This window comes from Carettochelys insculpta, chromosome 1, assembly GCF_033958435.1.
Source record: "Carettochelys insculpta isolate YL-2023 chromosome 1, ASM3395843v1, whole genome shotgun sequence".
NCBI classification, from domain to species: domain Eukaryota; kingdom Metazoa; phylum Chordata; order Testudines; family Carettochelyidae; genus Carettochelys; species Carettochelys insculpta.
In genome coordinates, this window is record NC_134137.1 from 17058001 (window position 1) to 17075386 (window position 17386).

The window sequence follows — 17386 nt, forward strand, 5'->3', positions numbered from 1 at the left end:
AGCATGCTAGATTGTGGATCCTGCCGGATGACAGAGTTCTGGATTAGAGAGGTTCAACATGTAGTTTGCATTCACCTACGCAGAATGCCACCTGCCATTTTGCTGCTCAGTCAGCCAGTTTTGTGAGATTCTTTTGAAGCTCTTTGCAGTCTGTCTGGGACTTAACTCTCTTGAGCAATATTGCCTTTGATGGCACACCTGGGCTACGTCTACACGTGAAGCCTACATCGAAGTAGCCTATTTCGATGAATAACGTCTACACGTCCTCCAGGGCTGGCAGCGTCGATGTTCAACATCGATGTTGCGCAGCACCACATCGAAATAGGCGCAGCGAGGGAACGTCTACACGCCACAGTAGCACACATCGAAATAAGGGTGCCAGGCACAGCTGCAGACAGGGTCACAGGGCGGACTCAACAGCCAGCCGCTCCCTTAAAGGGCCCCTCCCAGACACACTTGCACTAAACAGCACAAGATACACAGAGCCGACAATGAGTTGCAGACCCTGTGCATGCAGCATGAATCCCACGCTGCAGCAGCAGCAGCCAGAAGCCCTGGGCTAAAGGCTGCTGCACACGGTGACCATAGAGCCCCGCACGGGCTGGAGAGACAGCGTCTCTCAACCCCCCAGCTGATGGCTGCCATGGAGGACCCCACAATTTCGACGTTGCGGGACGCGGATCGTCTACACGGTCCCTACTTCGACGTTGAACGTCGAAGTAGGGCGCTATTCCGATCCCCTCATGAGGTTAGTGACTTCGACGTCTCGCTGCCTCACGTCGAAGTTAACTTCGAAATAGCACCCGACGCATGTAGCCGCGACGGGCGCTATTTCGAAGTTAGTGCCGCTACTTCGAAGTAGCGTGCACGTGTAGACACAGCTCTGGGGTTTAGAATGCCGCTTGGTTAACGAGCCTTCCAAACATAGAATGGTGATGGCATGCTCCAGAAGCCTGGCCGATGTTTAAAAATAGATGCATTTCATTCTCTGCTCTCTACACTGGTTACCAGGCTCTCGAGTGGAACTGAAAGGTGCAAGTCATCGCTTTCTCCTCACAGCCCGAATGCCTTGTTGATTCTGACTTTCACTGCGAGATCACACGGAAGTGGCCTTGCCTGGAGAAACCAACACACCTCCCTGTTCCATCTCCTTTCCTGTTTATACCTTCTAGTTCCCATGTGGGCACCAGTCTCCCCATTTCTAATCTAGCACACTAATGTCAGGATGAGCTACCGGCAGGGGCAGTTCCAATGGGAAATACAGAGCGTGACCTTAGCTGCGTTAAGTAAAGTTCTTTTGTGCCCAGTTCTTTTTCATTCACAAAACTGTGGAACTTGGAGGCTTCGCTTATTAGTTTGTGTAAATGTAGGATAGTGTATTGTCTTTGCACTTTCCCAGAATGCTAATGTCCCAATCGAAAACTTTTAATATACACTCAGCTACTATATGAATGGAATGCAATAAAGAAATGCAATAAAAAGCCTGATGATGGATGCCTGTATATCGCTGCTTATAACCATGCTCAAAAGCTTGGATGTTTAGTAGCGTTAGCAATATCAGACTGTCTTAAGGGGAGAGTGCCAGTCTTGATCTGTTCACATTCTTCTGAAGCTAGGACAGAGCGTTCATGAAGCCTGAGAAAACTGGCTCTGGTTCTGAAAGAATGCATTGTGTTTCCACCCCCCTATGCTCCGTTGTGTTGAGCACTGTGATTCTACTATGTGACTCTCTGAAAGCAGAAGGAAATAAGAGAAGGTTTCTGGATAGAATCATTTGAGGGCTTCCCTGAATTTCCCCAGACCTTTTACCTGGTATCACTGTTTCAAGGTTAGGCACACAGCTGGAACCCTGCACCTCTGTATCCTCTGTCCCAAGGTGGGTAACCTGTCACTCACTGCTGTTTCTCTCCTCTCATCTAAACTGGCTCTTTTCCTGCCACATCTTTAGCAATTGTTCACCTGTGCTGACAAAATAGTCATTCACTGATGAGACAACATTCTGCCCCCCCCACCATGCAATAAAGGAGCCAAGAAATTACTACCACCTGAAATGGGAATTGGATGTAGCACCCAAAAAACCCAAAAACAAAACTCTTGCTTGAGCCAAATGCACACGTGCTCCTTGGGTATGTGCTGCACTGCATCTCTTTATTCGTAAAATGCAGGTTCCTGGGCATGTCGGGGGAGTGCAATAGCCTTACTCTGTGGGGAAGAAACTGAAAGGAGTGACTTGGAGAAAGAGAGACTTATCTACTGAGCAGCTACAGCCTGGGTGGAGCAGTCAGTGGGTCTCAATCCTGAGTTGAAAGGAGCTCACAGACAGGGTGAGCTCACCCATTCAACCCTAGATTCCTGTGGAGAGATTTTCAGTCTAATCACCCACTAGTTTGTCACTCGGGAGGCCTGGATTGTATCCACACTGCTACTGACTTGGTATGTAACCTTGGGCATGTCACTTTGCCTTTATTTCTCTACATTCTCTGTCTTGTCTGTTTAGATTGTAAGGTCTTTTGGGCAGGGACTGTCTCTCTGGCTATCTTTATACAGCACCTAACACAATGGGGCTCTGATATCAGCTTCACGATCTCAGCTTGACTCCCTGGGAGCCACAATAATTATGAAGACACCCGCTGAGTGCTTCATTAAGATTGAACTGGCCAACCACTTTAAAGTCAAATTTAAACCAATTGCTTACAGGTGGAACTGTTCCCACTTTCCTTTACCACCCAGGCTGTGTCTACACAACAGCTTAAACTTGAAATAAGCTATGCAACTTGCGTAGCTTACTTTGAGTGAAATTTGAAATAGGCCATTTCAGCATGTGGTGCTCTCTAAAGTGTTGTTTGGAGGCACCCTTTATTCCGCCTGCAACGGGATATACAGGGATGTTGACATAGTGCGCCTGGTATTCTGAAAAATAGTTTGAAATGATGGGTGCTTTGCACAGTATCCTGTGGTAGCTCCTGCCGTGTAGACACAGCCTTGGTGACCACACCCCCAAAGGAAAGACAAGGACTTATAGTGTTAGGAATGGAAACAAAGCCCCTCCCTCCATGTTTGGGATGGCGGGGTGGGGGCTCTTTCCGAAGGGTAGCCACAGTTTATGAGCATCTATTGCCTTGTGATCAACTGGATCTCTGTTGAAAGTCTGCTTCACGCGCTGGCTTCTGCACTCTGGTGTGTGTGGGACAGTGGTGTGGGGAGCAGATGAATAACCCTCTCTGAGTGCTCTGAGCTGCAGGAGAGAAGGGACAGCCTCCAAGTGGAAAAAAGCTGAGCAAATGGTCTTGTTTAGTCTCATGTATGTGGCACAGTATGTGCAAATTTGCAATTAAAATACACTCATCCCTCATTAAACGAGTGCTTTACTTGTGAGTACTTGCTAAAATGAGGGATGCGTATACCTACCTTTATTCACTAGACCAGTGAACTCCCCCTGCTAATACGAGCCTAACCCCTCCCAGCCGACCCCAACCTGCTGCAGTTTACTCCCCCGCTGACCCCACAGACTCCCAACCCACCACAGCCTGAACCCCCCCACCAGCCCCACACACCCAAACTGTTGCAGCCTTAAACCCTGCCCCCCGCGAGCCCTGCAGTCCCCAAACCACCGCAGCCTGAACCTCCCCACTGCCAGCCCCGCACACCCAAACCGCCACCACCTTAATGCCTCCCCCTGTCACCACCCAGATGCCCCATGGGCCCAACCCACCTCCAGGTTTTAACCTCCCTCCCGCTCATGGCCCCAAACTGCCCTCAGCCTTTAACCCTCCCCAACCCCCAAACCCAGGGTTCACTTACCTTTCAAAAGCAGCGTCACCTGCTGCCACTCCTTCCCCAAGTCAGGAGCACTAGGAACCAATCAGAGACTTTTACCTGTATTTTAATGGTAATTTAGTGTCCCCCTTACGAGTTTTCACCTACAAGCAGAAAGTTGGGAACCAGTTGTGCTCATGTAGCAAGGGATGAGTGTATTGAGTAATATGAAATAGGCAGATGAAGTGATGTAGGCTTTAGAGTGCTATCAGAAAGGTATCTGTTAAGGATCAGGTTTGTCTTTAGCAATAGCTCCTACTCTCCAAATCTAAGTTCTATTCACTCCTGACCCACAGTGAGATACCGCTTTTAGGTTACGTCTAGACTGTGAGATAAATTCGAATTTAAGGTAGTTAGATCGATATTACCATGTGACTGTCTTCACTCTTAATACCATTAGCTCGATTTAGGGAGCACTAATATCGATAGCATAGTATTGTTGATACTGGCTGGGTGCAGCGTCATGTTCAAATTTAAAAGTTTGAATAAAGGCGAGTGTGGAAAAGCCATGTCTTAAAATTGAATTTATTAGCCTCCAGGGCTGTCCCGTACGTAACCCACAATGCCCCTCACTGCTCCGCTCTGGCCGCTGCTCTCCATGTGCACTGGAACTGGGTAACAGGAAGACTGTGAATTTCACTTGGGGACCAGGAAGCCCGTTGCTGTGGGCTCATGTTTGTATGAGAGCCTGAGAAACGTCTTTCTTTGCTATTAGCGCTGTGAGTGCATCTACCCATTACAAATAGCCCCAGCACAGAGTTCATGATTCTGTCTCTACACTGGGTACTTTTTTCTGCACTGCCTGGCATCAGCCACTGCCCCATCATATTATGTGGCAACAAGGCTGCTGTGGGGGTCGTGCTTGCATAAGAGGCCAAGAAACTTCTTCTTAGCAGTTTACATATGTGTACAAACCCCTTCCCTCCCTCACAGGTGCCACGCAGTCAGCATTTCTCCCATGCTCAGCCACATCACATGGGTAGCGCCTGACCCAGCAAAAAGACGTGCCTGCCATTCGGTGCTGACCATGCTGCCAGGCAGCACCATGTCCTAACTTGTGTGTGGTTAGGGCTCCAAGGGCAGGAATGAATTTCAGAGGCTTTCAGCCACCAGTGGGAAGTGTCCCTGGTGGCTAAGATTTTCAGGGCTTTTCTGCTGCATGGGGGCACTACTTCAACTGGCCCTCACCAAAATATTTTAGGGGCCTTTCTGCCGCCGAGGGGAGGTCTCCCCCAGAGGCCAAGATTTTTGGGGTCTTGCTGCCACTGGGTGACTACTTCAGCTACTTCACTGAAATTCCCCATGCCCCCCACACCAACAAGGACCCAGGGAGCTAACTGCCACTGCGGGGAAGTCTCCCCTTGCAGCTAAGATTTTCGGAGACTTGCTGTCATCCCCCATATTGGCAATTTCTGCGCAGTGAAGAGGGAAGACAGAAATCTTTTTTCCTGCCTTTTCTATCCTCTTTCTTCTAACTTTGCACCCCTTCGTGCAGGGAAGAATGCGTGGCAGGCCAGTTGAGAATACAGACTGTCCCTGTGTTATTTTCAGGGATCGGATGCAATCAAGGGATGTGGGACAGTCAATGGATGACCAGGTGAGAATACAGACTGTGCGCAGAAGCTGTATAATGAACGGGGGAGCCAGATACGCTCCCCTCAGCAACTCTCTTTTTTCAGAAATGTTACTATCAACTCTTTCTTCATGCTTTTCATTGTCCCCGTGTTGACAGTAGGTCAATGGTGAATGTTCATCTGGCTAACTAAAATCATGCCGGATTATGGATGTTGCCAGATGAGAGAATTCCAGATTAGAGAGATTCAACCTGTACTAGGCTACAGTTTTTAAATGACTTAAAGGAATTAGCAGTGGCAGCAATTGTCACCGCGGGTGCAGCTCCACTGGTGGTAGCAACGCTGCAGCCTTGTTCATGGTTAAAATGTTTGTACTTTGACTTCTGGTCCCAACACTGCTGCTCCTGGAGGTGCCACGGTGATAAATTCTTGAGACAATGGCAGTGAGCCAGAGCCAAGCATGCATGAGTGTATGTTGACAGGCTGAATATTTCCTTTGCTGCTTCAAAGACTGGAGGCTAAACTGCCTTTGAAAAAATCCTAAACCAGAGGTCAGCAACCCCTGGCATGCATCCCAAGAATGGCATGTGAGCCGATTTTCACCGGCATGCAAGGTGGGAACTCAGCCCCGCCCCTCCTCCTCCATGCAGCCGGCAGCTTGCTCAAAGCCATGCTGCCTGTGGATTAACAAAAGATCAGGTAATACTACCAACTACCACCTAAATGGTAAAGCTCTGCACCTTCATTTATTAATGAAGCTGTTGTAAGTAGGACTAGTAGTGACTTCAAAAAGTATCACTGACACTCAGACCTCACACAGAGGTCAAAAAGTCAAATTTCGGCACTCCACCTTGGAAAGGTTGTGGACCCCTGGCCTGAACTGTGGCAGCTAAGGAACATTGGCTTATCAATCCACCACTGGGTTGGTAGTGTCACATCCAGTTTAACATAGCTTTCAACACAGGGAAAGAGATAAAAGGTCACCTATTGCATGTCACTCCAAGTTATCTAGATGGGATCTTACATCCAAGTCTAAGTGGTGCAAATGACCCCTTGTAGTTTACATTTTGAAGTTTAGGCCCATGACCAGTTCAAATGTAATATGGGACTCTCTTGTGTAGCTTTGAGCCAACCATTAGTGCAACAGAGCTTTGTGGGATGCTATAAGGAGATTATGGGGTATAGGGAAGAATATATTGAAGCCGAACCCTGGGGAGATGCAGAAACCTGTGGCAATCTGGGGTGCGTAGAAAAATTTATAAAGCCTTTGGAATAGTACTCATGAAGAACATAATCAGGCTATGCCCACATATGTTCTTTGCAGAAAGCGGCACCTCACTGCATGTTAAATTACATGGGTTGTAGGTTGTGGACTCCTGCTCTGCTGTGTTCAAGAATTCATTTGCATTCCTGTCATTAGGACACCTCCTCTTCCTAACTTTGCGTGTTATTAAATGAGGGAGTTGGGATTTTTCCGTCCAGGGGAAGGAACCTTCTTCAGGCAAAATTGCAGGGTGCTATTGAACCTTTATGGCTGCCTCAACGAGTGCTGGTACTGAAGGAGGACGTTTAAGGCATTTTGCAATTGCATCTTGTCTTGTGCTTAGGGAGGTGCGTGAATAGGCATTAATACGGTGCTGTTACCCACTCTGTTTCAGAACATGTAAATCATGGAGATTAGCATGACATACCACTTGCTTCAAGACATCAGTGGCCTAGCATCCTGGTGAGACACAGTCATGGTCCCTGCTGCTGGTAGCAGATGGTGGTATACCATGCACAGCTAGATGGAGAGTGGGTGGAAGAAGTGGGCTGAAAGGATTACTGCTCTAGATAGGCTTTTATACCCAGCTCATCACCGTTGTGTAAGCACCTCCCACTCGTGCACAACCTGATGCGGCTGACATCATAGAGCTGACAGTGACCTCAGTGGGTCAGCTAGTCCAGTCCTCTGCACTCAATGCAGGACTACTTAATAACTGGACTACCCCTGACCCATGTGGGTTTGAAAACCTCCAGAGACTGAAATCCACAACTTCCTTGGGAAATTTATTCTGGGGCTTAACCACACTGACAGGAAGTTTTTCATGATGTTCAACATAAACCATCCTTGCTGCAATTTCTTGTCCTATCCTCAGAGGTTAAGGAGAATAATTTTTCATCCTCCTCCTTGTAACAGTTCTTTATGTACTTGAAAACTCTTATACTGGCCCCCTACAATCTTTTCTCTCCACACTAAACCCGTTTTTTTCAGTCTCCCCTCATAGACCATGTTCTCTGGACTTGTAATGATTTTTGTTGCCCTCCTTTGGACTTTCTCCGATTTTTCAGACATTTTTCCTGTAATGAGGTGCCCAGAACTGGATGCAACATCCCAGCTGGGGCCTAATCATCTTAGAGTAGACTGGAATAATTACTTTGTTGTGTCTTGCTTACAACACACTTGCTAGTACATCCTAGAATGTTTTTTTGCCACAGTGTTATGTTGACTCATTTAACTTGACACCCAGATGTCTTTCTTCAGTACTCCTTCCTAGGCAGTCATTTTCCATTTTGTTTGTGTACCAGTGATTGTTCTTTCCTAAGTGGGGTAGTTTTCATTTGTCCTTATTGAATTTCAGCCTGTTCTACCTCAGACCATTTCCCTGGTTTATCCAGATCCTTAGTATTGTCCACAGACTTGAAGTGCATTCTTCTCTCTGCCACTCTCTAAACCATGAATGTAGATATGGAACAGAGCTGGACTGATCTCTGAGGGACCCCACTTGATATGCCCTTTCAGCTTGACTGAGAGCCACTGGTAACTAAGGCTGAGATTTTTTGTCACAGATATTTTTAGTAAAAGTCACAGACCGGTCTTGGGCAATGAAGAAAAACTCACAGAAGCCCATAATCTGTCCCTGATTTTTACTAAAAATACCCATCACAAAATGAGGAAGCTGTGGGGCCTGGCTGCAAGCTCTGGGAACAACCATTGCCCATAAGGGCTTGGAGCTCCAGGGTCTCCTGCCCCTACAGCTCTGAGCTGTGAGGTTCCCTGCTGCCAGAGGCTGGGAGCTGTGGGGGCTGGCTGGGAGTTGTGGGGTCCCTCCACACCTGCTCAGAGCCCCCTAGCTTGGTGGTGGCAAAGAGCTGGAGGTACTCCACACCCATGGCGGCCAGGACCTGTGGGGATGTCGAGGGTCCTGCCTGCTGTGGCTGATGTCAGCTGGGGTCCCACCTTGGAGTTTGGGGACCCTGCTGAGTTTGGGGACCCTGCTGCTTTGGTCATAAGGAGTCCCTGTAGTTCTCAGTGCCTTTGGCTTCTGCAACCTCCATGATAAAATCGTTGCCTTACTGATATCTATTAACTTCAAAGCGCTTCATGGAACCAAGCCCTAAATGTCCCAAAGACCTATCCCCACATGTAGTGGTCACCATTGCTTGAGGATGACCTTGTAACAGAGCAGAAAGAGTTCCCAGCACTGCATATTCCTCTTATACAAGGGTCAGCAACCCCCGGCACAGGTGCAAGGAGTGGCACGTCAGCCGATTTTCATTGGCACACGAGGTGGGAGCTCAGCTCCACCCCACCTCCTGCATGCTGCCGGGTGCTTGCTCAAAGCCAGGCTGCCTGCGGATTAACAAAAGACCAGCTAATGTGACTGACCACTACCTAAACGGTAGAATTCTGCATCTTCATTTATTTATGAATGAAGCTGTTGTAAGTAGGACTGTTAGTGAGTTTAAAAGGTATCACTGGCATTCAGACTGTACATAGCGGTCAAAGGGACACATTTCAGCACTCTGCCTCGGGAGGGTTGCTGACCCCTCGTCTGATGGAGCTGTATACAAAGCCTCTGTGGTGAAACTTGCTTGTCACATTTAAAAAAAAGGCTGTTTTGATGGGAATGTCTCCCCCACCCTCCAGTCCAAGATATAATATAGATGAAAGGGAGGCCAAATCCCAGAATAGGCTTGTAAGGTGAGCCCACACCTGGGAGCTGAGACCTCCCGGTTCAAGTTCTGCCTGATGTGGATCAGTGATGTGAACCTTTGTTTCTCATCTGACAGGTGAATGTGGTGTTGGGGACACACCTGGAGGGAGGGGGGCTCTGGTTTTTGTGAAGTTCTGAAGTCTCCATTTCTCACCAAATGGAAATGTTTTCCAGCCTGCACTGCCCTTGGTCCTTTGCAGGTGACTTGTCTTGCATTACAAGCTCTTTGGGGTACACAAGTATTTGTGTGTGTCTGGAATGGTATCTAATGCTATGGAGCCTTCATCCTGGTCTGGGTTCTCTTGGTGCCAAATGTATGGGAGTGTCCACCCACACTCTGTTAAGTGTGTTCCACACCTTTCAGAAGGGCCTGTCCCTTCTCAAGGAAGGTCTTGTTTAAGGCCAGGTAGACAAGCGGAGGATTAAAGGAAGGAGAACAGGCAGCTTGTACCCAAACACTATTCTGTAAGCAGCAGATCAGGAGGGGCTGCTAAGAAAGGGTTACATTTTTGGGCAAAGGAGATGGCTTTGTAGATGAGCTCACAGAATCCAGTACCAGGCTTGGAGGCCACCTGGTAGAAAGCATGGAGGTGACTGTGTGTTATGTTGACAAATGGGCAAGAAGTGTCCTTACATCCAATCTGAAATGGTCTTGACTCTGGGTCCTACCTGTTGGGACATGTAGAAACCTGTGGCAATCTAGGTGGGTAGAAACCATTATCTGAACTGCAGTGGCAGCTTCTGCCAGTTTCTGTATCACTGGCCGAGATCCTGGCAGGAGTAGCTGCTGAGACCAGTACAGAGACATTTAATGAGAACTGAGACGTTAGGTTCTGTACATGAAAGAAGAGGAGGGTGCAATACTGAAATGGAGTGTGCTAATTTAGTTGCAGTGATTTAGCTGGGGATGGTCCTGCTTTGAGCAGAGGATTGCACTAGATCAGGGGTGCACAAAGTCGGGGATGGAATCCTTGGGGAACATGAAAATTCATGAGCACAATTGGCTGCTGGGTCTCAGGCTTGTCTGTTACTGTTTTATGTGTGTGTATTCTCATTTCTATACCGATTAATAAAGTTTTTACATTCTACAGACTTGTTTTCTTACCCCGCTGAAAGGTTTTTTTTTCTGTATGAACATAACCAAAATTTCGGTTGGTTTGGATTACATTAGATAGGTTGTGGAAGCAGGAGTTGCTGATTGCAGAGATGAAAAGTGGGGCCCGATGTAAAAAGTTTCCTTCCTCCTGCACTAGATGATCTCCTGAGGTCTTTCCCAACCCTAATTTTCTATGAATCTAGTGTACTGTCTAAAGTCTGGTATGCTTGGAACCCTGGTTGTCTGGCCCAGTGTGTGGTCCATGGACGTGACGAATTTCCCCCAACCTAGGGTTAGCCTGACTTTAATTAAAAAGCATCACCATCCTCTTCTCTCCATGCTGTCTTCAAAATCCTGCTGTCTTCAGTACCCCCAGAGAAGTGATGGGCAGCCCATGATAGTAAGTGGGCTGCATGCGTGGCCTCCTTCATCTCAGTGGGCTGCAAGATTGTCATACCCAAGACAGTTTCCCAGGATTGGGTAGTTTTGCCAAGTGCATTTGTATACCCAGAATTTGCAGGGTGTGCTGACTGAACTGGAGCAGTGCTTCAGTTGCATGCAGAGGGAACACACGGCTCTTGTAGGCCATGTTGTGTACGATCAACACGCACCTCACTTCATGAGCCCTTGCTGTGTGTGGGTGCCGCTTTAGCAATACAGGTAGGAAAACCACAATGCAGATGAAACCACTGGAATCAGGAAAGCAACGGTAAACAAAACAGGCTGTATGTGGGCTGCTGGTTGCCCACCACTGTCCTAGAGGCACCTTGGACCCTCAACTAGAAATACCCCGGACTGAACAGGTGGGATCCATGATAAAAGGAAACACAGCACAGCACAGTGGGGATCTCTTCAAGTGTAACCCCTGCCTGCCTGGTGTGTTGCTCTTTCCCCTTTTAGTAGTACTTAGACCAGTAGGAGTGGAGGGGTGTGTGTAGCAGGATCTTGGCCATCCCTGTGAGCGATAGCGGGAGTGCAACCCAGCCCTGTTTCACCCCAACACTGCTCTGACTGTGGTCCTGGCTCTTGGCCCCCAGCCTGAGCCCTGACTATAACCCAGCCATGGCTTTGCTTTCAGGGCCAGAGCTGCTGTTAGCGGCAGACCTGGCTTTGGACCTTCACCCCATCAACATCCCCCCTCCTCTCGCACCCCAGCTCCAGGTCCCATTCCTGCCATGGCTCAGGGGGTGGGGGTGGACAGAGGTAAGGGGTTTGTGCCTCTGAAAAGTCTGGGGACTGCCGATTTAGCAGAGGTTCATACAGTAATTTTCAGAGGTCCCAGTAGTGTTCAGAGGCCAATGACTGGGATCTGTTGGCCTTACACAAAGAAAAATATACAAACGTGGGGTGATGGGTTTTGGTGGGGATGAGTGGGAAGGAAATGGCGAGCACTCAGAATCCTGGCACCAGACAGTAGTTGCATGCAGTACACCAGCTATCCAAGCATTGGTGTCACTTGTGCAGACAATGCTTCACGGGGTGCCCTTGGCTAATGTTGATTTTTAATAGTAAAATCCATTGGATAACTACGGACATCTGTGACCGATCTCAGCTGAGACAAAAGCAAGTTTCTAAATAGAACTGATAGCTTTGTGACAAAGGCTGCGTAGAATCAGTGTGGTTAGTTACAGAATGTTTTCTCAGCATTCCGTTGGTCCTGCTTTGAGCGGGGCATGAGACTGGCTGACTTTCCTGAGGTCTCTTCCACACCTCATCTTCTGGGATTCCAGGTGTGCAGCAGAACTCTTCACAGCACAACAGTGAAGTTCTCCTGTGTGCAGGAGTGCACATGTGGACAGGGGGTAGGGAGATAGGCTGTCCTGCTGCAGGCAAAGGGGGCAGCTTCCCTGGGGCCCGGAGCTTCAAAGGGGCCTGTGGTTCCCAGCTGCCGATGCTGTTACTGTGGTAATGCCAGTTGGTGGAGCCCAGAGCCCTTTAAATTGCTGCCAGAGACCCATGCAGTGTGCTCCAAGAAGTGCTGAAAGCTGGCTGGCCCGAGCCCTGCCCCTTCCAGGAGGTCAGAATCCGTCCTCCCAACCTTGCCCAGGGGCTCAGAAATTCTGTTGCCTTCCCACCAGTGACAGGGAAAACTAGCCCTTTAAGAGTGTTGTACTAACAGTATATCCAGCTCTTGGGGCATTCAGTTTGTGAGCTGTTGGTGGGAGAGAATTGGTGGCTCTGTAATGAGTGAGTGTTAATTGTCCCAGGCTGTGTGTAGTTGAAACTCTCATTCAGCACACTCTCATCTGGCAACATCCATGATCAAACAGAGAACACTTAGACCAGAGAAGCCCAGCTACCCAGAGCTGATCTCGCTGGTGGCTGGAGTGGAGCCCTGCTGGTGGCAGGGAGATTCACTGGCAGCCCTGCTGCAGGAAGCTGGGCCAGGGGCAGGGAGCCCCACTGTTGTAAGCCTGGCTGGGTTTAGGGAACCCTACTGACAGCCCTGCAGCAGGGAGCCCCGCTGGGGGCAGGAAGCGGGTGGAGGCCAGCAGGGGAGCCCAGCTAGCAGGCTGGAGGACCCCAGGTGAGCCCGGAGGCCTGTCCTCCCCTCGTCTGGCAAATTCCCTCGTTTGGACTTTAAAGACTAACAAAATTATTCATTAGGTGATGAGCTTTCATGGGACAGACCCACTTCCAGCTCTGAAGAAGTGGATCTGTCCCACGAAAGCTCGTCACCTAGTCAGTCATTTTGCTAGTCTTTAAAGTGCTACAGGACTGCTTTTTTTGTTTTGTGAGGATACAGACTAACACGGTGACCACTCCGTGACTATTCCCTTGTTTGGGACCTTTCAGGTCCTGAGGGTGCTGGACCAGGGAAGATACAACCTTTAGTGCAAAAAGTAAGCAATAGACTTGTCATCAAACCGGTGGTGCCAGCATTATCGAACTGGTGGTGCCAGCACTCCAGACAGACACTTTTCAAATATAAACTTTTTAATTTGAGTTGGACGCTTTGCCTAAAGTGCTGGCAAAGTTGTGGATGAAACCTGGGAGCCCACGCAGCTGTTCTCTGGTTCTAGCTACAAACCACATTCTGCTTTCACCAAGGAATCTGTTTTTAATCTCAGATTTCTCAGCTTCCTTCTCTTCTCTTTTTAGGGTGCTCCCAAGTCCCAATGGGTTTCTGATCGCATGCTACTGAGGAGCTGGAAGGAGCATGGTTAAACACCAACCCCTGCAGTACTACGAGCCGCAGCTGTGTTTGTCATGCCTGACAGGGATCTATGGCTGCCGTTGGAAACGGTACCAGCGGTCACATGATGACACGACAAAGGTTGGTAACCAAGAACCACCTCCCATATGGATCTCATGTTCTTAAAAACAACGAGAAGTCCTGTGCCATCTTATAGATTAACACATTCATTGGAGCATAAGCTTTCATGGGCAAAGTCTCACTTTAGCCGCATCTACATGAGCCGGCTACTTCGAAGTAGCCGTGCCAACTTCAAAATAGCACCTGCCACGTCTACACGTGGCGAGTGCTATTTCGAAGTTGAAATCGACGTAAGGCGGCGAGACATCGAAGTCGCTATCCCCAACAGGAGATGGGAATAGCACCCTATTTCAACGTTGAATGTCAAAGTAGGGCACGTGTAGATGATCCGCATCCCGCAACATCAAAATAGCGGGGTCCGCCGTGGCGGCCATCAGCTGAGGGGTTGAGAGACGCTCTCTCCAGCCGCTGCGGGGCTCTGTGGTCACCATGTGCAGCAGCCCTTAGCCCAGGGCTTCTGGCTGCTGCTGCTGCAGCTGGGGATCCATGCTGCATACACAGGGTCTGCAACCAGTTGTCGGCTCTGTGGATCTTGTGCTGTTTAGTGCAAGTGTGTCTGGGAGGGGCCCTTTAAGGGAGCGGCTTGCTGTTGCCTGGGAAGTGCTAGTCTGCCCTGTGACCCTGTCTGCAGCTGTTCCTGGCACCCTTATTTCGATGTGGGCCTCTTTGGTGTGTGTACGCTCCCCTACAGCGCCTACTTCAATGTAGTGCTGCCCAACGTCGACGTTGAATGTCGACGGCACCAGCCCTGGAGGACGTGTAGACACTATTCAATGAAATAGCTTATTTCGATTTCGCTACATCGAAATAAGCTATTTCGACGTAGCATCCCCGTGTAGACGTAGCTTTTGTGAGATGCATCTTATGCTCCAGTAAGTCTGTTAGTCTATAAGGTGCCACAGGACTTTTCCTTGTTTTTGTGGATACAGAGTAACACGATCCTCATTCATAATTGTTTCAATGTATGGCTCGGCCTTGAGTATGAAATTAGGGTTTGGTTTTAAAAAAATGTACTCTTGGTAGCAACAGTGCCATGCAGTCTGACTGCTTGTTGTGTTACTTAAATGAAGAATAGAAATTACTGGCCCTAGTGTCTGTGGGATTTCTTTGAATTACAGGTGCACGTACATTTTTTTTAACTGAAACCATTAGTGTTCCTGACCCTTTGTTGCTGTGGCAGAGGAGGATGCATGTATCTCTGATCTCAGTCTTCAGGCTTGTGAATTACATGGCCCTTGTCAGCTTGTGTCGTGGCCTCTCATTTTAATCTGTGTTCTGCCTCTTGCATTTATGAGGTGATTTCAATTCTCTCTCCTCTGTTTAATTTGTTTTGTTTTAAGAGCCTGTATCTTCCCGGCTGGCAGATGCTACTGACTTGGTGAAGCAATTTTGACAGCATAGTTGCAGCTGGGGTTAGACAGCAACTTGAGCTGTGCTACTGCGGCCAGGTTCCTTTCAAAGCTGTGTGGCCTAGCAGGCAGAACATAGGACTGGGACTTAAGGGCACCTGGGACCTGTTCCAGGTCTACCACTGTCCTGCAGTGTGACCTTGGAACAATCACTATGTCTCTCTCTTTGCCTCCTTTGTGAAATGGGGGATTGATAATACTGACCTCCTTCATGAAGTGCTTTGAGATCTCTTATTGCGAGCTAAACGTACATAATTTATTTGTTAGTATTATCAGTCCTGGGTGCTTCAAACCTAAAGTGTGTGTTTGCCCCCTAAAGCGCATGCCATGACTTAGGTTACAGAAGTTTGAGTGGTTTCAATGTACATGAAGGAAAGCAAAACAGAGCACTAGCTGGGATGGAGCAGGTTCTGGAAATGAGAGGGGATTTCTAGCCCTACCCTGGTGGAGTTGGTTGAAGTATGTTGGCAGAGGAATATGGTGAAGCTTTTACTCCTGCTACTGGTGTTTTATGGATAAAGAAAGGACTTCTGTCTCTAGAACTGTCCTTGTGGCACCTTCATGAGCACTAAATCCACCTGCAGCAAGATCTGTGAGAAATCTGAATGCTCATGTGTTGCAAATATCTCTTTATTCCAACCTGCTAGACAATGCTTCTAAGTTCTGTTGCTATTGCTTGTCTGGGTCCAACATTGTACTTTTTCTAGTGCAGGGGTCTGCAACCTGTGGCTCCGGAGCTGCATGTGGCTTTTTAAGGACTTCTTTCTGGCTCCCACCGCTATAATTGCAAAGTAAAAAAAAAAAAAACCTCCTGATTATTTTCAATAAATAATGAATGTCTAAAGCCCAAAATTGAACAACTCAGGTATAAATAGCAAACAATATGTGACCTTGAAACATTGGATAACTCCCCCTAGCATGCTCCAGAGAGGGAGAAAGTTCGGGAGTGAAAGACAGACTACAGTGATACAAACACACACGTACAGGGTGAGGAAATAGAATATGTAAAAAGTTTGTGACTGTCCTGGAGTAAACATGTGTCTCATTACAAATCACTGTGTATGCACTGTTCTCCCAATAGGTATGGTTTGTTAGTATTTATTAAGGACTGTCTCACAGTCGCATGCATTGTGGCTCTTGAATTATTGAGTTTTTTTACTGAATTGGAAAAAAAAAATCTCTTCTTGCTATTTTGACTGCTGACCCCTGTTCTAGTATATAATGCTTCTAAAAAGAAATCTATACTACCCACCAGCCCCAAAATGCTGACCAAACTAAAATGCTGAACCTTCCTTTCCCTGGAGATCTTGTTTGTTTCTCAACACTCCGAGTTTTGCAGTAGCAGCTATTATTTAAAGCATCTATTACGTGAGCAGGAAGCAGGGGCAGCATACTGAAATACAATATTAAGGAGGATTACTTCATTACACTAAAGGGCTTTTGTCAAATTGCCTGATTGTGAATTGTATCCATCAGTGGAGTAGAGTTAGTTTAGCTGTTCACACAGTTTAAGAAGGGCTTTACACATAGGCAATGGTTATACTAATTCTGTCGACAGAGTATGGCCGTACATTAAAGCCAATCAGGAGAGTGCTCAGCTCTGTTGACAGAGTGGCCTGACTCCTCGGCTGGTCTCTTGGCAAGACAGGCAGCTGGAAGCCCAGCAGACAGGGCTGCCCATTGTCCTGGACCCTGTCTGTTGAGAGGGTGTCCCCCAGAGTATCCACACAGCTTTTTTGTCAACAGAACCTGGCAACAAAAGGCGTTCTTCCTCATCTGGGAGCAGCAGAAGGTTGTCGGTGAAAGTGCCGACTTTTGTTCACAATGTTGAAAAAACGCATTTTGTGTGTGGACGTTCCACCAGTTTTGTCAACAAAACTGGGGTTTTATCAGCAAAACTCTCTTCTGTAACCGTAGCCGTACAGAAATGTGCTCTTCAGAATGTGAAATTTACTAGCTAAAAGATTGGTAGAAGGATACTGTTCAGGAGTGAAACACAGGGGTACTCACAGCTTTCATTTGCAAGTGAAATTTGCCTCATCTCGCACTGATTTTGATTTTGTTGACATAAATTGTCATCCTCAAGACTGACTCATGAATCTAGAGTTGTGCTTAAGAAACTAATGTGTTATGTAAAGCTGTTTGCACTGGACTTTTTCAGCATTCTGAAAGGTAAGTAAGGAGTTGGCAACCTTAACTCTACCGCATGGTTCAGGTATTTTTGTTCTGCTTGTCCA

General features: G+C 47.9%; 1 protein-coding gene across 3 annotated transcripts in view; it reads left to right on the top strand.

The window, feature by feature from the left end:
* GDPD5 (glycerophosphodiester phosphodiesterase domain containing 5) overlaps positions 1-17386 on the top strand; it is a 368574-nt gene that overhangs the window by 129073 nt on the left and 222115 nt on the right. For all 3 annotated transcript variants that reach the window (XM_074980897.1, XM_074981070.1, XM_074980992.1), the window contains exon 3: positions 13566-13740. In XM_074980897.1, coding sequence (XP_074836998.1) covers positions 13624-13740 — 117 coding nt within the window. In that variant the 5' untranslated portion in view covers positions 13566-13623. The remainder of the gene's footprint in view (positions 1-13565; positions 13741-17386) is intronic.